Here is a 27,849-nt window from a genome sequence, read left to right as displayed (position 1 = left end):
CTTGAATATCTTAGTCTTTTGGCAAATGGTCAGAAACAACAGGTGATAGGCCTAACTCGTAAATAAATCATGTCATTGGTGCTAAATAGCTGCTAATGTACTGTATGGAAATACTTAGGCTTCATCTCATAGGCAAAACGTTGAGTCAGCTGTATAAACCAGCTGTGTGTTTATATCTGCATCCCAAATGGCACCCTATTCCCTATATAGTATACCAATTTTGACCCAAGCCCTATGACGTGACATTTGAGTCGTAACCTATCAGTCCATGGAGAGGTTCTTTAGGAGCTGTACTGTTGAGACCCTCTTGGGAGACTGTGATAACACAGGCCAGGGTTGGGCAGCTGTGGTACAGGGCACGCACAAACACACCAGGACCCTGCAGGGCTGGCCACATTGGGGTTCTTCCTTCCTGCTAGCTGACTTTGATGTCATATCCTGTCAGGTGGCCAACACTACTGTATGTAGATTAGACTATCCAAAGATTTGTCCCACTGACTCAATATTCGAGATAGGGGGAAAAAATATACAGTTGACAATATCGCAATATTATTTTTGCCCTAGTTTGCTGTATCTGCACCAAAACACCAGTATTTTTCCTTCATAGCTTGTTTTCCATGTTCTTTTGAAATAGGGGAGCCAATTCATTTTCAGCACTTTTATTTCCATGACTGATCAAAACTAGTTGGCTTATGCTCACTCTTGTCTCTCTGGAGCAGACATACTGTATAGTGAGCAATATATTTGGAACATCAAATCGCAATAAAATAACATATAGAATCGCAATAGATATAGAATCATAAGATACGCAATACATATCCATATTCAGATTCAGAAAGCTTTAATGTCCTCAGAGGCGAATCATCTTGCAGCAGCCATAAAACATAAAACATCTAAAAATGTAAAATAAAGAGCAAAGGATATTTACAAACAAATAAGCAGGGTAAGTGCAATTTCATAGTGCAAGTGCTAAGTGCAATTAGTCCAACATTTGTTAAGTTGCAGAATTGCATGTTATTTTTTTTAACCTTAGGTAGTCTGTATGTAGGTCCAGAGGGGAGGAGCTGGAATTCAGGGTGGAGTGGATGGGAAGAGTCAACCACTGTTTTATTCACCTTATGAAGGGCTTTGCCCAGGTAGAGAGATGACAGCCCTTGCTGTTGCTGCCCAATGATAGTCCTGACTATCTTGCCCAACCTATTTTTCTGTGCAACCAGCAGGTCAAGTAGTAGGACAGAATGCTCTCAATGAATGCTTTATAAAAGAGAACCATGACGGTCAGATCAGTTTCTGTAGGAAATACAGTCTCTTTTGGCCTTTCTTAAATATAGCGTCAGTACATTGTTCCCAGGACAGTTTGTTGTCAATAACTAGCCCAAGGTATTTGTACTCCTCCACTAATTCAACAGGCTCACCTTTTTATCAGTGATGGTGTGTGCATGGTAGTGTTCCTTCCGAAGTCATCACCATGCCTTTTGTTTTTGATGTATTTAATATTAGATGGGAGGACTCACACCAGACAGTAAAATCCTATTGGCACCTAAGTATCGTGATAATATCATGAGGTCTCTAGCCATTCCCAGCCCTACTCAATATGGTCCATCTCAAGTTATCATTTAGCTCGATTGGACTCTCACTACGTGGTTGTTTTATGCACAGCCGGTTAGAGAGGCGTGCAGATGGCACAGGGCATGGCCCACAGTAGTACTACTACAGACTGTACATGTGGTCATTATGCAAAAATATCCCATGTTCAAATGGAAACATTAGTCACCTGTTGGTTTTAACATGTTAAGACCTTATCCAAAATGGTTAATAACCCAAGGATGACTAGGAGAGGATCAGACACTCACTGGCCTTTCAACTCCACTCAGTTCACCTCAAAACCCCTCCTCCTGCCATACAGGCCTGCTCTCGGTCGATGGCCCACTGTAGATCATAGTAACCTATAGCCATAGATGGGCAGCATCTCTGTGACATGTATTTGAAATACGTTTCTTTATAGCTGTTCACAATTTTGTGGCCCCCTTTTACCCTACATTGGGATCAAAAGTCTGATGGCACTACAGTGTGATGAGAGCTACTGCTAAATTAACTAAATGTTCATGTACATGCAAAAATGAACCATTACAAAGCATGCTGAGTATTAAAGCTTTTGCTGAGTATTAATAAGATGCTGAGTATTAATTTTGTGCACAAGCCCCTTCAGTGTCATACATGTAAAAGATTTGGTCATGTGTCAAGTGGGAAGAGTATCGTATGCCAGATTAAGTGAAATGCTGCAACTATGGAGGTGAACATGCGTCTGAATTCCTGGAGTGCCCTGTTAGGGTGAAGGAGAATGAGGTGGCAGGGGTTAGGAGTGTCCAGCGTGTCTCCTATATGGAGGCGGTGAGGAGATTGGAAGGAACGAGTGTCGGGGAAGAAACAACAGTAGTAGAGCCACCATGACTAGTGAAGGGTTCTCATCAATTGAGGGACAGTGAAATGCTAAATGTTAAAAATGTGGACTTTTTTATTGCAATGGCCACAAACTGTACACAATCGGAGAAGAAGTCTAAGAAAATGTGAGTCATCGTGAATGCCGCTGAACGTTTTTTGGGTCTTCGTGATTTCACAGCCGAGGCCGTGCAAGAAATCCTGTCGGTGAATGTACCGCCATCACAGGCCCCTGAGCCTGTGTAGGGATGGATTTATTTTGGAGTGGACTGTGATTGAAGAAGTGGGATGGGTTTTCTTAGTTGACATGTTTTTGTTTGTATGATGTCATTTCCCCCCTTTCCCGCAATGTTTTTTTTTGTTTCTTATTCAATATCCAGTCCAGCTGGTGGCGGTAATGCACCATTAACATTGGATGCCAACCGCCATTAAACACCATCGAAGAAGAAGAAGTTCTGCTACTTAGTTTCCACTGCTTGCAAGCTTCCTTTTTTGTGCTTTTATTTCGAGATTTGCCAATAACAATTATGTCTATGTCTCTGTCCAGTTTCGAGGAGCGTCTGTCCAAACTGGTGAGACATACTGTACGAGAACTTTTACAACCCTTCGATGCGGTTGTATTCAGAGAAGCACGCAAAAGAAAACAGCTGAAGGGAGATATCGCGGATATCACGAAATTTGAACATCGATACTGACATGAAAGAAACATGGAAAAAGATTTGGAACCGGTATGTTCGCAATCTGAAAAGGGTGAAGGAGACGAGGAATGGGGCTGCCTCTGGTGTGTGTCCAACAAAAGTCGTCTAAAATAAATCAAATCAAAATCAAAACCAATTTATTGGTCACATACACGTGTTTAGAAGATGTTATTGCGGGTGTAGCGAAATGCTTGTGTTTCTAGCTCCAACAGTGCAGTAATATCTAACAAGTAATATCTAACAATTTCACAACAATACACACAAATCTAAGTAAAGGAATGGAATTAAGAATATATGAATATATGGATGAGCAATGTCAGAGCGGCATAGACTAAGATACAGTCGAATAGAATGGAATACAGTATATACAGTGGGACAAAAAAGTATTTAGTCAGCCACCAATTAGTCAGCCACCAGTCACCAACTGTGAGGCTCCTTTTAAAAGAACAAAAGTTTATCTCAGTACTTTGTTATATACCCTTTGTTGGCAATGACAGAGGTCAAATGTTTTCTGTAAGTCTTCACAAGGTTTTCACACACTGTTGCTGGTATTTTGGCCCATTCCTCCATGCAGATCTCCTCTAGAGCAGTGATGTTTTGGGGCTGTTGCTGGGCAACACAGACTTTCAACTCCCTCCAAAGATTTTCTATGGGGTTGAGATCTGGAGACTGGCTAGGCCACTCCAGGACCTTGAAATGCTTCTTACGAAGCCACTCCTTCGTTGCCCGGGCGGTGTGTTTGGGATGATTGTCATGCTAAAAGACCCAGCCACGTTTCATCTTCAATGCCCTTGCTGATGGAAGGAGGTTTTCACTCAAAATCTCACGATACATGGCCCCATTCATTCTTTCCTTTACACGGATCAGTCGTCCTGGGCCCTTTGCAGAAAAACAGCTCCAAAGCATAATGTTTCCACCCCCATGCTTCACAGTAGGTATGGTGTTCTTTGGATGCAACTCAGCATTCTTTGTCCTCCAAACACGACGAGTTGAGTTTTTACCAAAAAGTTATATTTTGGTTTCATCTGACCATATGACGTTCTCCCAATCTTCTTCTGGATCATCCAAATGCTCTCTAGCAAATTTCAGATGGGCCTGGACATGTACTGGCTTAAGCAGGGGGACACGTCTGGCACTGCAGGATTTGAGTCCCTGGCAGCGTAGTGTGTTACTGATGGTAGGCTTTGTTACTTTGGTCCCAGCTCTCTGCAGGTCATTCACTAGGTCCCCCCGTGTGGTTCTGGGATTTTTGCTCACCGTTCTTGTGATCATTTTGACCCCACGGGGTGAGATCTTGCATGGAGCCCCAGATCGAGGGAGATTATCAGTGGTCTTGTATGTCTTCCATTTCCTAATAATTGCTCCCACAGTTGATTTCTTCAAACCAAGCTGCATACCTATTGCAGATTCAGGCTTCCCAGCCTGGTGCAGGTCTACAATTTTGTTTCTGGTGTCCTGTGACAGCTCTTTAGTCTTGGCCATAGTGGAGTTTGGAGTGTGACTGTTTGAGGTTGTGGACAGGTGTTTTTTATAATGATAACAAGTTCAAACAGGTGCCATTAATACAGGTAACGAGTGGAGGACAGAGGAGCCTCTGAAAGAAGAAGTTACAGGTCTGTGAGATCCAGAAATCTTGCTTGTTTGTAGGTGACCAAATACTTATTTTCCACCATAATTTGCAAATAAATTCATTAAAAATCCTACAATGTGATTTTCTGGATTTTTTTTCTCATTTGGTCTGTCATAGTTGAAGTGTACCTATGATGAAAATTACAGGCCTCTCTCATATTTTTAAGTGGGAGAACTTGCACAATTGGTGGCTGACTAAATACTTTTTTGCCCCACTGTACATATGAGATGAGTAATGCAATTAAAGTAATTAAAGTGACTAGTGTTCCATTATTAATGTGGCCAGTGATTTAAATTCTATGTGCTAGTGATGGTTATGTACCAGTCTGATGACCAGTCTACGGTTTTACTGGCTATAAAAACGGAGTCATTACTGAATTAAGTAATGTAACAAATCCAACATTAAACCTTGTAAACAATTCATTTAGATCCAGCGTTAATTTGAAACAGGTGTTAATTTTCTGAAATGTGTGCCGTTGTCCGGCTAATGAAAGGGACATTCGGCTATTTGAGGCTCTTATGTTTAATTGAAGTTTTACGGTATTTTCTTTATGCGGATTCCAGAGTAATGGAATGACCGCAGCCTCTAATCTGGTTTAACCAGGCTAGAATACATGTGGAATGACCGCAGCCTCTAATCTGGTTTAACCAGGTTAGAATACATGTGGAATGACTGCAGCCTCTAATCTGGTTTAACCAGGCTAGAATACATGTGGAATGACCGCAGCCTCTAATCTGGTTTAACCAGGCTAGAATACATGTGGAATGACCGCAGCCTCTAATCTGGTTTAACCAGGCTAGAATACATGTGGAATGACCGCAGCCTCTAATCTGGTTTAACCAGGCTAGAATACGTGTGCTGACAGTTTTCTATAACCACTTCCATATATCCTAATTGTAGAGAACTTGGTTTAATTTGACACCGGGGCTTGGTGGAGATTCTCAGATAGCCAGCCAAGCTGAAAGAAGAATCGTTTGCATCGGGACAAAAGATGTCTGCCAACCACGTCTAGCCGTCCAATCTCAATTGTACGCCACAAACACGTGTTTCTATAAAAAGCACTTTAAGAGGCCGCTCACACGTTCTATAAGTGTGCCATGGCTGCGTGGAGTGATATAGGCCGAATGAACAGACGTTCAGTTATGCACTTACACACTACTAGTACACACACACATACACCGATCTTTCTGTCTTATGGCTTTGCCTACAGAGACTCCTTGGAAATAATGTTCCGCTTCAGTGCCTACAAACAATCCCTTCCTCCAGACCTCCTCCTGTCTGTTGTCTTCATTCCTCCTTCCTTCCTCCCTCATTTGCTACCTCCTTCATCTGTTTATCAGTGGTTCTCTCATCTCTGCCTCTCCTTCCATCTTATATAGATGAAAGAACCATTGTGTGTGAGCCATTGAAATAAACAACATGGTGTTGATTCAACAGCAGACGTCCTACGATATGGGACATGAGAATTCCTGTGGCTGGAGTTATGAGGAAAAAGCATGTGGGGTGTTTCTCCTTCCTTCCCATCCAATGTAGAGATGATATCGAATATCTACAGTGCATTTGGAAAGTATTCAGGCCTCTTCCCTTCTTCCACATTTTGTTATGTTAAACTGAGCAAGGCCTTGGTCAGGAAGGTGACCAAGAACCCGATGGTCACTCTGACAGAGCCACAGAGTTCCTCTGTAGAGATGGGAGAACCTTCCAGCAGGACAACCATCTTTGCAGCACTCTACCAATCAGGCCTTTATGATAGAGTGGCCAGACGGAAGCCACTCCTCAGTATAAGGCACATGACAGCCCGCTTGGAGTTTGCCAAAAGGCAGCTAAAGTACCCTCATACCATGATAAACAAGATTCTCTGCTTTGATGAAATCAAGAGTGAACTCTTTTTTTTCTTATTGCCATTCATCACATCTGGAGTAAACCTGGCACCATCCCTACGGTGAAGCATGGTGGTGGCATTATCATACTGTGGGGATGTTTTTCAGAGGCAGGGACTGGGAGACTAGTCAGGATCGAGGCAAAGATGAACAGAGAAAGTACAGAGAGATCCTTGATAAAAACCCGCTCCAGAGCGCTCAGGACCTCAGACTGGGGCAAAGGTTCACCTTCCAACAGGACAATGACCCTAAGAACACAGCCAAGACAATGCAGGAGTGGCTTCGGGACAAGTCTCTGAATGTCCTTGAGTGGCCCAGCCAGAGCCAGGACTTGAACCCGATCAAACATCTCTGGAGAGACCTGAAAATGGCTGTGCAGCGATGCTCCCCATCCGACCTGACAGAGCTTGAAAGGATCTGCAGATAAGATTTGGAGAAGCTCCCTAAGTACAGATGTGCCAAGCTTGTAGGGTCAAACCCAAGAAGACTAGAGGCTGTAATCCCTGCCAAAGGTGCTTCAACAAAGTACTGAGTAAAGGGGCTAAATACTTATGTAAATGTGATATTTCAGTTTTTTTTTAAATAAGTTTTCAAAAAGATCTAGAAACCTGTTTTTGCTTTGTCATTATGGGGTATTTTGTGTAGATTGATGAGTAAAAAAAATATTTAATACATTTTAGAATAAGGCTGTTATGTAACAAAAGGTGGAAAAAGTCAAGGGGTGTGAATACATTCCCGAATGCACTGAAAGTCCTTTCATTTGATGTCTTTATGTTTATTAAAGTCTACACTGAGCTTTTGTCCTTTGACTTGTGATTATGTCATTTGAAACATTTTCACTCAATTGCTGAGATTTTCTCTGGCTCGTGTGATGGGGTTGGGCCGGGAAATGGGACAGTGGTCAGGGTTTAAAACTATGGCTCTACTGTTGTGGAACTACATTTGACCTGTCTATCCTCCTGGGAAAAAGAGAAACTGACCGCTGCTAGTTTTGGCCTGGCAGTTTAGGTCTAAGCATGGTTTGTCTGAAGTATGACCATTGTATTCTCTCAAGTTACTTTTGTTGGCTTGTCTGTCTGTTTGTTTGTTTGTTTCGCTGTCGATAAAGTGGATTCTGCCTCTGGGTATGAGTTTATATTGTTAATGTTACTTGTTTCTGTGGGCTCTGTCTCTCCCTGAGGTTTCAAACTGTGGCGAGGTTAGCTATAAGGGTCCGCAGATGGATGATAGTATCGTTAAATTAAATACATTTTTAGATCAGGAAAATAACTTCCCACAAGTCCACTTGCCATATGTGTAATGCGGTTACAAAATGAACAAACACTGTTAGTCCAGTTGTAATGGAAAACCAAGACCCTTCTCATTTGATGGATATTTTATGGCTTTGTCCGCAAGCATATCGATCTTTCATACGGCTTACGGCTTTGCAGATTTGCTGTCTCGTCTTCTCTCTTCCTCTCTCTCGCTCTTTCTCTCTCTCTCTCTCTCTCTCTCTCTTGTTCTCTCCCTCCTCTCCTCATCTCCTCCCCCACTTCCCTCCTTTACTCTCTCTCCCCCCTGTCTCTCCCCCAAACAGCAGTGTGTAACCTAATTGTCATAGCTCACAGTGATTCACTTTAGACTAGTTGAGATGTCTATTCCATGTAGTCATCCTCATCCTATGCCTCATACGTAATCCGTTGTGAGCGGTGGTCACACACACACACACACACACACACACACACACAAACAGTGCCACAGGCAAGCAGGCCCCCTCTGGCCCAGCAGAAGGTCATTAACCTCAATCTGTCTCCATCCAGATAGGGTTCTGTTGATTAGCATCGCTCCTTATTGCCATCTATGGAGCTGGGACTGCAAATGTACTGTTGTTGTGTTCACATGGGCTGTCTGTCCTTCTGTCCACCCCCTGGTACTGATCTTACAAGACAAGTCACTATACTGTATTATGTAATGTAGGCATCAAGGTTTATTCTTGTCTAATGTCCATAAACAGGCCTTTGACCAAAGCAAAGTGAATGCGACCAGCAATGGGATCCTTTTACAGACTCCCTTGTGTGTATTGGTATTTCTCATTTTCTTACTGTCTATGCATTTTATAACAAAGCACAAACACGGTTGTTCTTTTGTTATCAAGGCCAGGCTTTATAAGGTGTGTGTGAGAGAGTGTTTGTTTGCCAAGCACGGCTCCACCAATGTTTTGTGAACTAGGACGACAGGACAAGTGGATTCATGCAGCAGGCCAGTGAAATTCCCTCCAGCAGAACATAGTGGATGCCTGCTACAGTAACCGGGTTGGACAGGGGTGGCTGTGTGGGGGTCTGCGATGGATGGGGGATGGGTCTCCTCTTTGTTGTGTGGTAGGAGTATCACACACTGACCTCTCCAAGGCCCCTGGGGTGAGGGTTGGGGTTCAGGGTCTGGGAGGAGGGTTAAGGGAATGGGTAAATACTCCAACCTTGATTGTACACAGCATAAAGGCATGAACAGATCGCTAGGATTGTTGAGCGTCTGCCGGGCGAGAGTACTTAGCACGTCTGATTCTACATGTAGAAACGGGAGAAAATGACAGCGGCTGTCGCCAACGCCGGGTGGTCCCTATAATAACACACCACTCCGACACCAAGCGAATGAACGGCAGACTGACCATCGGTCTTGTTAGTTTCCTCCTTAAATGTTGCCCTGGTGGAGATTACCTACCTGACTCTGCTGGGATGGTCAAATGAACTCTTGCTTTACTAACTAAGAATATACCCACTGGGCACACATTGGTTGAATCCATGTTGTTTCCACGTCATTTTAATGAAATGGAATAGACGTTGAATTGACATCTGTACCCAGTGGGTTGCCTAAGGTTGGTGACAATACTGAAGTTATTCTCCTCACACACGCGTGTGCGGATGCGCCCACACAACCACAGACACACACACCCTCACACACCACCTCGTTTGCCCCCAGAGATGACCAGTGTTGAATAACACAGTGCAGGCTAGCATGACAGATTATCTGAGGCCTTTAGCATTGGGTTGTAGTAATGATGCAGAATTGTAGAGGAGGAGACAGAAGAACTTTCCCATCCCCCTCTTCCCGTCTCATCCATAACCCATGACTCCTCCGCTTTCCACTTCTCTAGCTTTCCTCTTCCCTGCCCTCCTCTCCCTGTCCTCTGCTCTGCAGGGACTTTATGGTGTCCTAGCTGTACATGGGCAGGGCTCTACGCACATCTCCGCCTAAATTGAACAAAGTAGGCGCACACAAACAAATTTAGGAGCACAATTAAAAATATTTGAGGTAATAAATCCTTAGACTCCTCATTTTGCTGCGCGACCTGGAATTTTACTTTAGTAACACAAGTGTGCGGCAGGCAGCCTAGTGGTTAGACCGTTGGGCCAGTAACCGAAAGGTTGCTGGATCAAAACCCTGAGCTGACAAGGTAAAAATCTGAAATTCTGTGCCTGAGCAATGCAGTTAACCCACTGTTCCCTGGGTGCTGAAGACTTGCATATTGATTATGTCAGCCCCCCGCACCTCTCAGATTCAGAAGGGCTGGGTTAAATGCGGAAGACACATTTCAGTTGAAGGCATTCAGTTGTACAACTGACAACATATCCCTCTTTCCGCTTCCCCCTAAAATGGTCGCACTGTAGAGCCCTGAAAGGCAGGCCAAGCCGAGTGCACTCTTCTGGAAACACCCTCCACGTGTCAGAGTGGAACAGTCAGAGACTGGGAGAATTAAGGAAGACACTGGGGCAGACTGCTTCATTGGCATTTAGAGAGGGGGTGTTGCCCCTCACCTGCCTTGTAATTATTCAGTCTTTACTGCCTCAACTGTATCCAAACTCCCAGAGCAAGTTCTCAAGGCAGTGTGTGTAGGATAGTGATGCAGGGGTGGACAGTTTCAAGTAAAGGTCAACCGATTAACCGGAAGGGCCGATTAATTAGGGCCGATTTCAAGTTTTCATAACAATCGGAAATCGGTATTTTTGGACACCGATTTGGCCGATTATTTTTTACACCTTTATTTAACTAAGCAAGTCAGTTAATAAGAACACATTCTTATTTTCAATGACGGCCTAGGAACGGTGGGTTAACTGCCTTTTTCAGGGGCAGAACGACAGATTTTTCCTTGTCAGCTCGGGGATTCGATCTTGCAACATTCCGGTTACTTGTCCAACGCTCTAAAAACCTGCCTTACATTGCACTCCACGAGGAGCCTGCATGGCAGGCTGACTACCTGTTACGCGAGGGTAGCAAGAAGCCAAGGAAAGTTGCTAGCTAGCATTAAACGTATCTTATATAAAACAATCAATCTTAACATAATCACTAGTTAACTACACATGGTTGATGATATTATTAGTTTATCTATCGTGTCCTGCGTTGCATATAATCGATGCGGTGCCTGTTAATTTCTCAACGAATCACAGCCTACTTCGCCAAACTGTCGTTGCACCAAACCTAACCATATACATCAATGCCTTTCTTTAAAATCAGTACACAAGTATATATATTTAAACCTGCATATTTAGTTAATATTGCCTGCTAACATGAATTTCTTATAATTAGGGAAATTGTGTCACTTCTCTTGCGTTCCGTGCAAGCAGTTAGGGTATATGCAGCAGTTTAGGCCGCCTGGCTCGTTGCAAACTGTGTGAAGTCCATTTATTCCTAACAAAGACCGTAATTAATTTGCCAGAATTGTACATAATTATGACATAACATTGAAGGTTGTACAATGTAACAGCAATATTTAGACTTAGGGATGCCACCCATTAGATAAAATACGGAACGGTTCCGTATTTCACTGAAAGAATAAACATTTTGTTTTCGAAATTATCGTTTCCGGATTCGACCATATCAATGACCAAAGGCTGTTATTTCTGTGTGTTATTATGTTATAATTAAGTCTAGAATTTGATATTTGATAGAGCAGTCTGACTGAGCGATGGTAGGCAGCAGCAGGCTCGTAAGCATTCATTCAAACAGCACTCTTCGCTGTGCTTCAAGCGTTGAGCTGTTTATGACTTCAAGCCTATCAACTCCCGAGATTAGGCTGGTGTAACCGATGTGAAATGGCTAGCTAGTTAGCTGGGTGCGCACTAATAGCTTTTCAATCGGTGACGTCACTCGCTCTGAGACACCAAATTGAACATGTTTCATTATTTATTTGAGGGTAAATTGATTTTATTGATGTATTATATTAAGGTAAAAGAAAAGTGTTTATTCAGTATTGTTGTAATTGTCATTATTACAAATAAATCGGTATCGGCTTTTTTTTGGTCCTCCAATAATTGGTATTCGGTATCAGCGTTGAAAAATCATAATCTGTCGACCTCTAGTTTCAAGGTCATTAAATATTATGTGGCTGTTGTTGTTACATTTATATAGGCTACATTGAGGTTTTTCTTTCATTATTTTAAGCTATTTTAAGCCTAAACTTTAGGGTTTAACTGTACATGCGCCAAACAGCCCACACAGCCAATGGGCAGAAAAAGTTAACGTCAATCTACAGAGTTAAAAAGGACATTGTTGAAGTTAATTCAGTAAGACAAAAGCTGTGAAAAGAGAGTTGAAAATAAAGAGAAGGGAGGGCCAGAAAGTACTGTTTGAAAAAGATTTGGTGAGGTAGTAAAAGATTGTGAGGCTCTATACATATTTTACAGTCACAAGACCGGACTTCACATAGGCCTTATGGCATGTCAAGGGAACTGTAGCCTACTGTTCCGATGGGTTAAATGGAAACTGAAATCTTGACATTGACTAACCAGAATAGCCTACAGTTTTTTGGCAAACTCCAAAGACCTCTCACAGGTGTTGCTCGCGGTTTGAGCAAGAAAACAATAACTTATTTGATAAATTTAATGAAGTGCTACCCATAGCTTATAGATGAAGGGCCTACATGTATCAGCTTTCACAGTGAATGCTTTTGTTTATACGTTTTGTGCAAATGAATTGAACATTGCCAAAAGCATCATCAAAAACTATTGCGCCTCTGGAGTAACGGACATTCTGGGGTAATAAATAGATAACCGTTCTCTTGTAATACTCATCCCGTGCGAATAGGACTATAGCCTTAATAATAACTCCTGCAGAATTAAGCATTTATTGCATTAAAATTATACACCAAATGTAGGCAAAATTTGGACTTGGAAACAGGAGTGTAGAAATATGATATATTTATTTATGCATCTTGAGAGAATGCAATGCTCAGTTAGATACCATCTGTAGAGGTCCTGTCTGCATCATAAAAGCTGATCATATTTCAACCACATAAAATATGTATCGAAGCCGAACTGAAATCTTATCTAAAACACGTTGGGTCATTTTCACAGCATTCTTTTTTTCCTTATGACTGGTCAAACTTTGCACAGAAAATCTTTCCCAGTGTGGTGCCAGGACAACAACATCACCCTCAATGTGAGCAAGACTAAGGAGTTGATCGTGGACTACAGGAAAAGGCGGGCCGAACAGTCCCCCATTAACATCGACGGGGCTGTAGTGGAGCGAGTTGAGAGTTTTAAGTTCCTTGGTGTCCACATCACCAACAAAATATCATCGTCCAAATATACCAAGACAGCCGTGAAGAGGGCACGACAAAAGCTTTTCCCCCTCAGGAGACTGAAGGGATTTGGCATGGCTCCCCAGATCCTCAAGAGGAACTGCGGCTGCACCATCGAGAGCATCTTGACCGGTTGCATCGCCGCCAGGTGTGGCAACTGCTTGGCATCTGACCGTGGGGCGCTGCAGAGGGTAGTGCGGGCCCAGTACATCACTGGGGCCAGGCTTCCTGCCATCCAGGTCCTATATAATATTATAGGAAAGCCCATAAAATTGTCAGAGACTCCAGTCACCCAAGTTATGGACTGTTTTCTCTGCTACCGCACGGCAAGCAGTACCGGAGCGTCAAGTCTAGGACCAAAACAGCTTCTACCCCCAAGCCATAAGAGTGCTGAACCATTCATAAAATTGCCACCTGTCACGCCCTGGCCTTAGTTATCTTTGTTTTCTTTATTATTTTGGTTAGGTCAGGGTGTGACATGGGGGATTTATGTGTTTTGTCTGGTCTAGGGGTTTTGTATGTTTATGGATTTTTTCTAGTCTAGGTGTTTATGTAAGTCTATGGTTGCCTAGATTGGTTCTCAATTAGAGGCAGGTGTTTATCGTTGTTTCTGATTGGGAACCGTATTTAGGCAGCCATGTTCTTTGGGTATCTTGTGGGTGATGTTTCCTGTGTCTGTGTTTGTGCCACATGGGACTGTTTCGTTGCCAGTTCACGTTGTTATTTTCTATTTGTGTTCATGTTGAGTTTTCTTATTAAATACCATGGACACTTACCACGGCGCATATTGGTCCGATCCTTGCTACACCTCCTCATGGTCGCTTCGCCCCGACCTACATGTACAGATTGCCTCGGCTGGCCTGTACCCCCGCACACTGACTCAGTACCGGTGTCCCTTGTATATAGCCTCGTTATTCTTATTGTGTTACTTTTTATTATTACTTTTTATTTTAGTCTACTTGGTAAATATTTTCTTCTTCTTGAACTGCACTGTTGGTTAAGGGCTTGTAAGTAAGCATTTCACGGTAAAGTCTACACTTGTTGTATTCGGCGCATGTGACAAAGTGTGATTTGATTTGACTTCTCAAACCCCAACCCTGGGCTGGTCTACTTGGTCTGTTCCCGGAAGTCTCGCGATTTTGCACATCTGGGTTTAAAAACTCTGTGGTTGTAATGTAAACCACTCCCTCGTTGCCTCCTTGGAGATTTATTTTCCCTGCCTTTTGGCAGCACATGATGCTGCCTCTTTTGTCCCAACAGTCCCATGCTCCCTTGGTGCAGCAGTGTGAGAACCAGTGCTTGTGAGCTACAAACCGTTCCCGTCCAGCCTCAGCCTGTAAATGGTTGAGGCTATTCAAGAAGGTGTGTGATGGACGGCTGAAAAGGCTGTCTGTCTGTCTCAGCTGGGACTGGGAGTGGTACTTATAGCAAGACTGCTCTCGACGTCAAGTCAGTTAACCTGACAGGAATGAATGGACGAAACCAGACTGCATTATCCAAATTGTCGGTCACGATGCTGAGAAACTGCAATCGGCCATTAGTTAGTTAGGCTAGTCGTTGCTGTGGCTGAAGCACCTCTTTTGTTCTCCCATGTCCTTATCATGGCCGACTCCTACCCCCCCCGCCCCCCTCTCTCTTCCGCTATCTTTCTCCTCTACCCCATTCTCTCTTTCTCATCTCTCCACACACCATGTTGTTTTTCTATACTCATCATCCAATATTATGTTTTACTCCCTCCTCCACCCCCTCTCCTCCCTTCCTTCCCTTTCTCCCTGGGAATTAATTTCTGCTGAGCTACATCTTCCTATCTTCCTCTCCTCTATCACTGCCTCCAAGTCCCCCCCTCCCCCCCATCAAGGGATGAGGTAGAAACAAAAAGTGGGGATGTGGTGGTGGTGGGTGAGTGGAGGAAGGAGGGTGTTGCCTGCTTAGTCCAAGCCCAGTAGAAACTGGGGCAGCTCTGAGCTCTGCAAAGCAAACCCATCAATGCTCACCTCTGCGTTTATTTCTGTAGTAAAACAAGTTACAAATGATGGATGAAACGTAGCACATTGGAGTAAAATGATTGCATCGGTCTAAAAAAATTCGTATGAATAATGGTGTGTGTTTCTGGCCTGAGAGTGATAAATTGTGTCTTCAGGGAGAATGATCAAGCTATTTACTATAAAATTACATTTTCCTCTGATGCCTCTGTGGAGGTTAGTGATGGTCTCTTCTCTCAGTGTGTGTGTGTGTGTGTGTGTGTGTGTGTGTGGGGGGGGTACCAATAATCCCCAAAAGTTTCCACAAAGATAGGCGTTAGGTTTAGAGTGAGGTTTAGGGTTAGGGGTTAGGGAAAATAGGATTTTGAATTTAGGTCCCTACAAGGATAGTAAAACATATGCAGTGTGTGTGTGTGTGTATTTCCCAGCTCAGTGCAGAATACTGTTGATGTATGTATTTTTCCACCCCCACTCTTTTACATGAGAGAAATGACAGGAGAAAGGGAGACAGAGACAGAGAGAGTGGGGAGTGATTTTGTTAAAACTGTGAGTGCAGACGCTGAATCAACTCTCCAACTCTTCATAATATCCTAGTTTATTAATTGAATGCCTTATAGCTCTTAGCCATATCCTCACCACGTTCCATATTCTCTCTCTCTCCATTTGTCTTTTCTATCATCCACCACATAGGCCTATTCATTCCTTACCTCCGTACCTCCCTGTTTGCTCAAGAGGAATCACAAGATGCAGTGTGTGTAGCTTCAGCAGGGCTGCCTGTCACATGCTGCTTAATTCAAATAGGCTGGGAGTGATAATTCCCCTTTTCACTCATCCTCAGTGCTCCCTCGACAGAGACCAAGGGCAACCACCAAACCTGGCCGTTGCCATGGCGATGTGAAGGGGGGTGGGGGGAGGTTAGTGGAGCTCATTTGCCCCAACTCCCATCTCCCAGCCAAGTGGTTTCATTCCGACCCCTCCCCCATAATCTCACCCCAACAGCCCCCTGTAGCCCCCATCTCATCTAATATCCTCACCTAAAATGCACTGTAGGACCCCCTCCATCTTCTCTCATCCCCCTTTTGAGTACTTCTCACTCCAGGGTGGTTAACCCTCCACCTCCAAGTCACTCCCGCACTCAGGGTCATCACCCCCATCCAACCCCCACCCCTTAACCTAACCAGGGTCCGATTTGATTTGTTTTACCAAGAGCACCTTTTAACCCATTTAAGTTAAGTGGGTGGCTTTTTTGACCACACACACACAGAGACACCAATAAACATCTGTGCTACAGCGAACAGACTGTTTCTCTCTACACACATGCTCACACATCTATCATCAAACATGTTCTACGGTAGGGATGGGCATCTGCGGCCCCTCATGAAGAGTTCAGATTTTGTGGTCCCCACCCCCATCAAAGTTGCCCATCCCTGTTCTACAGGGGATGGGTGGGAAGTATGACAGAAGGGTAAGAAAAGGGGGGATGGTGATGAGGGTCCTATGGTCTTTTGATTGAACTGGTCCCCTCTGGACACTTCCTCTATGGTAGCATCCCAAATGGTACCCCTATATAGTGGACTACAGGGCTCTGATCAAAAATAGTAGACTACATGCAGAATGGGGTGCCATTTGGAATACAGCCTGTTTTATAGCTGGGTATTGATTTCACCAGATGAGCCCTTTCTCCCCTTACCCCCCCCTCTCTGCAGGAGAGGCATGTAGCCATGAAAATGGGACATGAGGCATCAGGCATCCCTCCCTCACTCCTCAACAGATGGAGGTGAGGTTGGAGGATTAGGAAGACGGGGCATAATGGGGATTAATCAGGATGCAAAGAGGCGTGAGGAATTAAGATAACTAGCCTGGTATGTATGCATACTGTACGCATTGAGGTATTATGGTTATGAGCTTACATTCAGAACAGCTCTAACTATAATGCCCTCAATAGTATTACAGAACAGGTGACATCATCACAGCACGTAAACAGACAGATGGCTATGGACAGACAGGCAGACAGACAGGAAGACAAGCAGAAAGGCAAACAGGCAGAAAGGCAAACAGACATACAGGCAGGCAGGCAAAAAAAAAGAAAAAAAAAGGGTGAGACAGAGAAAGAGGCATAATAATATGTAACAACAAATAATACTATTGCTGTCTTGGGTTGCTGTCTGGGTAGCTATTCTTGTCCTATCCCCTTCACCTCTCTCTGGAGGAGGGGGGGATGGTGTGAGGGAGTGAGGAGGGATGGGGAAGGAATAAGAGAGGGGTATGAGAAAGCACCTGCTCCCCAGATGAAACTGAAGGAAGAAGGGATCCTCTTCTCCTCTCTACTCACCTCTCCCCTCCTCTCATCTCCTCTCATCTCCTCTCTTTTCCTCTCTACTCTACCTTCCTCTCCCCTCCTCTCTTCTCCTCTCTACTCACCTCTCCCCTCCTCTCTTCTCCTCTCTACTCACCTCTCCCCTCCTCTCATCTCCTCTCTTTTCCTCTCTACTCTACCTTCCTCTCCCCTCCTCTCTTCTCCTCTCTACTCACCTCTCCCCTACTCTCTTCTCCTCTCTATTCACCTCTCCCCTCCTCTCTTCTCCTCTCTATTCACCTCTCCCCTCCTCTCATCTCCTCACCCCTCCTCTCCCCTCCTCTCTTATCCTCTCTACTCACCTCCCCTCCTCTCATCTCATCTCCTCTCCCTTCCTCTCATCTCCTCTCCCCTCCTCTCATCTCCTCTCCCCTCCTCTCATCTCCCCTCCTCTCATATCCTCTCCCCTCCCCTACTCTCTTATCCTCTCTACTCACCCCTCCTCTCCCCTCTCCCCTCCCCTCCTTTCATCTCCTCTCCCCTCCTCTCATCTCCTCTCACAGGTTCATGACTACATTTCTCCTCCTCTGGCTCTTATCCACACACTGTGATAATATGCGTCTTGGTGAGAGGTGTAGGAGTCAGGCGCAGGAGAGCAGGGATGTCTGAGAAGCGTGTTTAATAATATAGTCCACCAATACAAACGGCACAGAAAAAAATCCCAAAACTACGCTCTCGAATACTCGTGCAAACACACGGAGGAACAAACACAGTTCCGACACTTTACATACACGTGCGTAATAGCGAAAAAACAACAAACATCAAATACAATCGAGCGCAATACACACAAGTCTAATCCTGCACGAATTACGGCAGGTAACAGGTGCCCTATATACCCACAGAAATCAAAGCAACTGAAAACCAGGTGTGAAAAGGAACACAGACAAAACAACCAGAAAAAGAAAAAGGGATCGGTAGCGGCTAGTAGACCGGCGACGCCGAGCGCCGAGCGCCGCCCGAACAGGGAGAGGAGTTACCTTCGGTAGAAGTCGTGACACACACATTCATAAATCACACATTCAAATGATGTGCCATTTATGCAGAATAGTTTGCTCTCCTCATTCAATTACATTTCAATCCAATTGAATGGCTTTATTGGCATGGGAAACATATGTTAACATTGCCAGAGAAAGTGAAGTAGATAATAAAGAAAAGGGAAATAAACAATACAAATGGACAGTAAATATTATACTCACAGAAGTTCCACAAGAATAAAGACATTACAAATGTCCTATTATGTGCAAATAATTTAAAAAAAAATAAACATAAATATGGGTTGTATTTACAATGATGTTTGTTCTTAACTGGTTGCCCTTTTCACACATCTTGCTGCTGTGATGGCACACTGTGGGATTTCACCCAATAGATATGGGAGTTTATCAAAATTGTGTTTGTTCAAATTCTTTGTGTATCTGTGTTCCCTGACTGTCATCACTCAAGCTTCATTCAATCTTTATCTGGATCCTCAAAGGATCAGAGAGTGATGAGTGTCAATGCTGATGCTGTGTGTTTGATGTAGCTATGCATCAGTATGCAAACTGAACAAATGCTCAAAGAAATTACATCTAAAATAGCTGTAGTGAATGAGTTGCCATGCAGAGTGAGTCCCGAGATTGAGGATACCTTCTACTGTGTGTTCTGTTGTTGACATTGACATTGATATCCAGTTATTTAACTTCTCTCTCTCTCTCTCTCTCTCTCTCTATATATATATATATATATATATATATATATATATATATATATATATATATATGTCTCTCTTTTTCTATCTCTATCCTCTATCACCCCCCCATCTCTCTTGCTCTCTCTCTCCATCTCTCCCAATAGTCGTTAATCTTCCTGGGCTGTGTGGCGGCTGCGGGCCTGGGCCTGAATCTGCTCTGTCTGGCTATCTACCTGAGCTGTCTGTGCTGCTGTCGGAAAGACGAGGATGAGGAGAGCAAGAGGCCCAACTCCTGCTGTGTCACCTGGTCCGCCGTCGTCGCTGGACTCATCAGCTGGTGAGAAAGACACTATTACAATTACTAACCCACCTACAGTCTGTGTACAGTCCCCTATGTCATGGTAGTCTGTTATGGGACTAGTGGCGGGCTCATAGTCCTGAGAAAATAGAAAATGTCCACAGACAATAGGGTAGGTAGGCGGCACTCCAAATGTTTCATTAATAAAAGTCATCCGTGTAAGGGAATTTCATCTTTTTTCACCCAACTTTGAACCTAAATCCAATGACATGGTGACATTTTCTGTGGATTTCACATTAATTGACAACTCAACCAAATGTAAATCAAAACTAGAAGTTCAACTGAGGTCTGTACCCAGTGGGTTGTTTCCCCTCATCAATGTTGTTATATATCAAGGGAAGTACTTAGAATGACATTAGCTGAAAGAATTCCCTTTGATCAAAGACAAGGAGACAAACAAAAATGTACTTCAAAGAACATTTCACTACCTCACTCTCTTTGTGGTAAAACTTTACAAAGGCTTAAATGATCTAATAGAATCTGTCTGCCAATAGGGTCTGCGGGGAACCCCTTGGCATGTGGGTTACATCATCTGATCTGTATTGATAAGGTGTCCCAAATAATTTTGACGGGGTTTATAGGGCTCTGGTCAAAAGTAGTGCGCTATGTAGGGAATAGGGTGTCATTAGGGATTCATCCGAGATGGTTGTCCGCACAAAGTGCCCTAATTGAATCTGTTTGGAGCAGTGGGCACTTGTGTCCTCCATCTCGTGACAGTCATCATCTCAGCCCAGTGCTCTGCTCTTATTGAGTTATGCTGGTCACTGGCATTTCCTCCCGTCAGCCATGCTGCAGACTGCAGACATACACACACACACACACACACACACACACACACACACACACACACACACACACACACACACACACACACACAACACACACACACACACACACACACACACACACACACACACACACACACACACACACACACACACACACACACACACACATACACACACACAGACTCACAGTGCATACAGAAAGTATTCAGACCCCTTTTTGTTACGTTACAGCTTTATTATAAAATGTATTAAATATATTTTTTTCCTCATCAATCTTTACACAATACCACATCATTTTTTACAAAATTCTAAAAATGTAAAACTGAAATATCAAATTTACATAAGTATTCAGACCCTTTACTCAGGACTTTGTTGAAGCACTTTTGGCAGTGATTACAGCCTTGTGTCTTCTTGGGTATGACGCTACAAGCTTGGCACACCTGTATTTGGGGAGTTTCTCCCATTCTTCTCTGCAGATCACTTCAAGCTCTGTCAGGTTGTATAGGGAGTGTCGCTGTACAGCTATTTTCAGGTCTCTCCAGAGATGTTAGATCGGGTTCAAGTCCCTGGCTGGGCCACTCAAGGACATTCAGAGACTTGACCAGACGCCACTCCGGCCTTGTCTTGGCTGTGTGCTTTGGGTCGTTGTCCTGTTGGAAGGTGAACCTTCACCCCAGTCTGAGGTCCTGAGCACTCTGGAGCAGGTTTTCATTAAGGATCTCTCTGTACTTTACTCCGTTCATTTTTCCCTCGAACGTGACTAGTCTCCCAGTCCCTGCCGCTGAAAATCATCCCCACAGCATGATGCTGCCACCACCATTCTTTACCGTAGGAATGGTGCCAGGTTTCACCAAGACGTGATGCTTGGCATTCAGTCCAAAGAGTTCAATCTTGGTTTCATCAGACCAAAGAATCTTTAGGTGCCTTTTGGCAAACTCCAAGCGGGCTGTCATGTTCCTTTTACTGAGGAGTGGATTCCGTCTGGCCACTCTACCATAAAGGCCTGATTGGTGGAGTGCTGCAGAGAGGGTTGTCCTTCTGGAAGGTACTCCCATCTCCACAGAGGAACTCTGGAGCTCTGTCAGAGTGACCATTGAGTTCTTGGTCACCTCCTCTGACCAAGGCCCTTCTCCCCCGATTGCTCAGTTTGGCCGGGCGACCAGCTCTAGGAAGGGTCTTGGTGGGTCCAAACTTCTTCCATTTAAGAATGATAGAGGCCACTGTTTTTTTAGGGACTTTCAATGCTGACATTTTTTGGTACCCTTCCCCAGATCTGTGCCTCGATTACATTCCTGTCTCGGCACTTTCCTTCAACCTCATGGCTTGGTTTTTGCTCTGAAATGCACTGTCAACTGTGGGACCTTATATAGACAGGTGTGTGCCTTTCCAAATCATGTCCAATTAATTGCATTTACCACAGGTGGACTCCAATCAAGTTGTAGAAACATCTCAAGGATGAGCAATGCAAAGGGTCTGAATACTTATGTAAACAAGGTATTTCTGTTTTTTATTTTGAATTGCAAAATTTCTAAAAACCTATTTTTACTTTGTCATTATGGGGTATTGTGTGTAGATCGATTAGGATTTGTATTTAATCTGTTTTAGAATACGTCTGTAACGTAGAAAAATGTGGAATAAGTCACGGGGTCTGAATACTTTCCGAATGCACTGTACATAAATACACACACACACACACCCACACACACATTAAGTGCAGTAGGGTGATCAACGTTAACAGATACCTTATTTAACTCTTTCAGTTCACTGCTGTTGATAAAGACACAAACAGAGGCACAATAATGAATCTCATTGTCTCTAGGCTAGGGTATATTGTTAAACCACACTGACACCACTTTAAGGGATAATCCACCCCAAACCACTAATTCCTTTGATTAAAAGTGTGAAATAGTGTTAAATCCCACAATGCTTGCAGTTAGTCTCTGCCCAGAGTGAGGGCAGAGTATGTTTCTTTCCCACAGAGATACTTTGAGGAGATGGGAAACTCCATTAGAATCCTATTAATGCCCATTGTGTATGTGGCCCATGCGTTGTCATTGGGCTGCGCAGTGCCTTCTGGAAGATTCTGAGACAAGGAGAGCTCTCTTTCAATGAGTGAATGGGAAACTATTGAGCACTAGCTCAAAAAACAAACATTAGCATGCATTTCATGAACAAGAAGTACAACATTGCAAATCTTTTCCAAGATGTGAGATAATTAACTTGTTCTCTGTTATATTGTATAGCTTTGGAATCATGACATTACGTACTTTTGAGGAAAATAGGCAGGTTTCTAGACTCATACCCTGACTTTGAAAAGGGATTGCGTGACGATTAGTTTAGCAACTGCGTGACGCAGCATGACAACGTGAATGCGATGGGTCGACAGCCAGTTGGGTGGGGCATTTCTCCACTCATTGCCCAATGTGATACCTATCTCCTCCTTTCTGTATTATCTCTGTTTCCCACAGACACAGGGCCCATTGCTACATGGTACTTGAAGGAGAAACGGAGTTGAATAATTTGGTACACTTAGATTGAGCACATCTAAATGAAATATATACTTTACCATGAGGATATAAACGGATGGATGTGTTCTACACAAGTAGGCCCATACTATCTATTGGCTGATTTGGTGACGTGGAATGGAGGTCATTGTTTTTCAAGCGTTATGAAACGTGACAGTGTGTTATCCCCTATCTCCAGTGACGAGGATTGTCACTATGATGCGTTCCTACACGATTATCTGATTTTCACATATGGACCAATTAGAAGATCAATTATGGGGATTTTTTTTATTTTACCCACTGATGGAACATGTTCTTTCACCAAATTGACCGGAGATTTATGATTTTTATTTCTGGCAGTGGATTATCCCTTTACGGCTGAACAGTTATACCCTAGTTGTTCACGGTTAAGTGTGTTGTCTGACACATTTACTCTGTTTTCTCTCTACTCAGATTTCCTGCTTTGTCTCATCAACTATACTGCAGTCAGAAGACACTGAGTTAAAAGACACTTACATTTTCATTACGTGTGACAGCATTATTTAAGCCTGTTGCCTAAAATGGAGAGTGGGTCATCTGTATCACTCCCTCTCTTTTTAACAATTAATTAAGTTATTATTGTTTTGGGATGGTGCATGCAAGCCATCAGCCCTGGCCTGGACAAAGGTAGGATAAGTGTCTTTAAGCTTGAGTACCAACATGTTAAACAAGGGATGTCCCAAAGGAATATATTTTTTACACAAAAGGCTGAACATGTTAGCTTCACTCATTAGAAGACTTTTCAACATAAAAAAAGACTGTCGCAACAGATATCAATGAAGACATGAAAGGCAACCTTTTCAGACCTCCATGAATGGAAATGTTGCTTCAGTTAGTCTTTTTTATGATATCACATACTTCAATGTCAAACACGAGGGTGTTTTTTCCTCTGACGACACTGCTTTGAGTTGTCTGTATCATCCTCTCTGATTCGCTAAGTGTCTTTTCCAAATGTGATAATAGTGTGTCTCCCAAATGGCACCCTATTCCCTATGTAGTGCACTACTTTTGACCTGGGCCCATATGGCTCTGGTCAGAAGTAGTGCACTGTATAGGGAATAGGGTAATATTTGAGATACATCCAAACAAACAGCAATTGAGCCATCTATTCTCGTAGTAATTAAGTCTCTTAGCAGCTAATGTGATACTTATTGTGGGTTCTCCAGGTTGTGGACTGACTTTGGCTCTGGGCTGTCTATAGATGGAGTCTTTCGTAATATTATTACAGTGGCCAGATCCTGGTTAGTTGTCTCCTTCAATGCCTGTGTGAAATGAGATAGATGTCTCTAGAGAGAGTCATTGTGTAATGAACACGATGGGAAACCCAGCGCTCCAACTAGAAGTGTGTCACAAAACAAACAATACCTCACAATGATGGGGTTCAAAGAACTGAACTAAATAGTGTCTGATAATGACATACAGGTGTGTGAACAGGTGATCAGAATTCAGGTGATTGGGATGAGGAGAGTGAGCTGTGTTCAGTGTTTGAGAGCGTGAGTTAGAAGCAGATGTTACACATTGGGGCTCCTTTTGTTTTGAAACTGGTGTAGCGGACAGATAGTAATCCCGTTACATTGACCCTTTGTATCTGGGGGAGATTTAAAGAGCTTATGTGAATATACTTAATACGTGTAGACAGACTAGTTCTCTATTTTCACATCAATTGTGTGACTGTGATTGCATTACACTTTTATTATGACGTATTGGTAGTGATAGTCTGATGGTAGTGACATAAAAAAAAGCGTGATAGTGCCAGAGAGGATGGCTGCCATTTTATTTGCTCTTATTGGCTCTTAACCAACCGTGCTTTTTTTTGTTGCATTGTTTGTAACTTATTTTGTACATAATGTTGCGGCTGCCGTCTCTTATGACCGAAAAGAGCTTCTGGACATCAGAACAGTGATTACTCACCTCGAATTGGACAAAAAATATATATTTAATGAGTCGGACACGAAGGATATATTCCAAACACCCGACAAGCCCTTATCCCTGTCATTCGCTGGAGAAAGAAACAGAAATTTAGCGGAAAGAGACCGGGGTGCCTTGTGAGGATCTGGCGACGAGTCGCTAATCTGCCTTTGCCATCCATATTGTTAGCCAACGTTCAATCGCTGGAAAATAAATGGCACAAACTGAAAGCATGTATATCCTTCCAACCGGACATTAAAAACTGTAATATCTTATGTTTCACAGAGTTATGGCTGAATGACGACATTAATAACATACATGTGGCGGGTTATACACTATCGGCAGGATAGAACAGCAGCCTCTGGTGAGACACGGGGCGGCGGCCTATCTATATTTGTAAACAACAGCTGGTGCACGATATCTAAGGAAGTCTCAAGGTTTTGCTCGCCTGAAGTAGAGTATCTGACCAGGATGTCTTGCTCCAGACAGACTAAACAACTTCTTTGCTCGCTTTGAGAACAATACAGTGCCACTGACACGGCCCGCTACCAAAACCTGTGGACTCTCTTTCACTGCAGCCGACGTGAGTAAAACATTTAAATGTGTTAACCCTCACAAGGCTGCAGGCCCAGACGGCATCCCCAGCCGTGTCCTCAGAGCATGCGCAGACCAGCTGGCTGGTGTGTTTACGTACATATTCAATCAATCCTTATCCCAGTCTGCTGTTCCCACATGCTTCAAGAGGGCCAGCATTGTTCCTATTCCCAAGAAAGCTAAGGTAACTGAGCTAAACGACTACCGCACCGTAGCACTCACTTCCGTCATCATGAAGTGCTTTGAGAGACTAGTCAAGGACAATATCACCTCCACCCTACCTGACACCCTAGATCCACTCCAATTTGCTTACCGCCCCAATAGGTCCACCCTGGGTCTCGACCCCGCCCTGTGCAACTGGCTACTGGACCCCCAGGTGGTGAGGGTAGGTAACAACATCTCCACCCCGCTGATCCTCATCACTGGGGCCTCAGTGTGCGTTCTGAGCCCTCTCCTGTACTCCCTGTTCACCCACGACTGCGTGGCCATGCACGACTCCAACTCAATCATCAAGTTTGCAGATGACACTACAGTGGTAGGCTTGATTACCAACAATGATGAAACGGCCTACAGGGAGGAGGTGAGGGCCCTCGGAGTGTGGTGTCAGGAAAATAACCTCACACTCAACGTCAACAAAACAAAGGAGATGATCATGGACTTCGGGAAACAGCAGAGGGAGCACCCCCCTATCCACATCGACGGGACAGTAGTGGAGAGGGAAGTACGTTTTAAGTTCCTCGGCGTACACATAACGGACAAACTGAATTGGTCCACCCACACAGACAGCGTGGTGAAAAAGGTGCAGCAGCGCCTCTTCAACCTCAAGAGGCTGAAGAAATTTGGCTTGTCACCAAAAGCTCTCAGAAACTTTTACACATTCACAATCGAGAGCATCCTGTCGGGCTGTATCACCGCCTGGTAGGGCAACTGCTCCGCCCACAACCGCAAGGCTTTCCAGAGGGTAATAAGGTCTGCACAACGCATCACTGAGGGCAAACTACCTGCCCTCCAGGACACCTACACCACCCGATGTCACATGAAGGCCATAAAGATCATCAAGGACAACAAGCACCCGAACCACTGCCTGTTCACCCCGCTAACATCCAGAAGGCGAGGTCAGTACAGGTGCATCACAACAGGGACTGAGAGACTGAAATGAAATGAAATGAAATGAAATGAGACTGAAAACAGCTTCTATCTCAAGGCCATCAGACTGTTTGTCACGGCTGACTGAAGGACTGGACCAAGGTGCAGCATGGTAAGCGTACATTTTCTCTTTATTAAAAATGACGCCGACAAAACACAGAACAAAATCAAACCGTGAAGCTTTGGGCTATTTGCCCTGAACAAAGTCAAAGTTAACTTCCCACAAAACAGGTGGGGGAAAAAGCTACCTAAGTATGGTTCTCAATCAGAGACAACGATATACAGCTGTCCCTGATTGAGAACCATACCAGGCCAAGACATAGAAATACAAAACATAGAAAAAAGGACATAGAATGCCCACCCTAGTCACACCCTGGCCTAACCAAAATAGAGAATAAAAAGCCTCTCTATGGCCAGGGCGTGACACTGTTAAACAGCCACCACTAACATTGAGTGGCTGCTGCCAATATACTGACTCAACTCCAGCCACTTTAATAATGGAAAAATGTATGTAAAAATGTATCACAAGCCACTTTAAACAATGCCACTTTTATATGTTACATACCCTACATTACTCATCTCATATGTATATACTGTACTCGATATCATCTACTGCATCTTGCCTATGCCTTTCTGTACCATCACTCATTCATATATTTTATGTACGTATTCTTCATCCCTTTACACTTGTGTGTATAAGGTAGTTGTTGTGAAATTGCTAGGTTAGATTACTCGATGGTTATTACTGCATTGTCGGAACTAGAAGCACAAGCATTTTGCTACACTCGCATTAACATCTGCTAACCATGTGTATGTGACAAATAACATTTGATTTGATTTGATCTCATGATAAGCTGTAGACCACACTATCTACCTAGAGAGTTTTCATCTGTGTTTTTCGTAGCTGTCTACATACCACCACAGACCAACGCTGGCACTAAAACCGCACTCAATGAGCTCTATACTGCCATAAGCAAACAGGAAAACACTCATCCAGAGGCTGTGCTCCTAGTGGCCGGGGACTTTAATGCAGAGAAACTGCATTTAATGCAGGGAAATCCGTTTGACCTAATTCTATCCTCCTGATTCCTACTTACATGCGAAAATTAAAGCAGGAAGCACCAGTGACTCGGTCTATAAAGTTGTCAGATGAAGCAGATGCTGAACTACAGGACTGTTTTGCTAGCACAGACTGGAATATATTCCGGGATTCTTCCGATAGCATTGAGGAGAACACCACATCAGTCACTGGTTTCATCAATAAGTGCATCAATGACGTCGTCCCCACAGTGACTATACGTACATACC

The 27,849-nt window shown here is 43.7% G+C and overlaps 1 protein-coding gene across 2 annotated transcripts in view; it reads left to right on the top strand.

Annotated features, from left to right (window-relative positions):
• ttyh2 (tweety family member 2) overlaps positions 1–27,849 on the top strand; it is a 125,287-nt gene that overhangs the window by 13,113 nt on the left and 84,325 nt on the right. For both annotated transcript variants that reach the window (XM_024388090.2, XM_024388091.2), the window contains exon 2: positions 19,369–19,541. In XM_024388090.2, coding sequence (XP_024243858.1) covers positions 19,369–19,541 — 173 coding nt within the window. The remainder of the gene's footprint in view (positions 1–19,368; positions 19,542–27,849) is intronic.

Source organism: Oncorhynchus tshawytscha, linkage group LG25 (assembly GCF_018296145.1).
Source record: "Oncorhynchus tshawytscha isolate Ot180627B linkage group LG25, Otsh_v2.0, whole genome shotgun sequence".
Classification (NCBI taxonomy): domain Eukaryota; kingdom Metazoa; phylum Chordata; class Actinopteri; order Salmoniformes; family Salmonidae; genus Oncorhynchus; species Oncorhynchus tshawytscha.
This window is presented reverse-complemented; position numbering and strand designations above follow the sequence as displayed.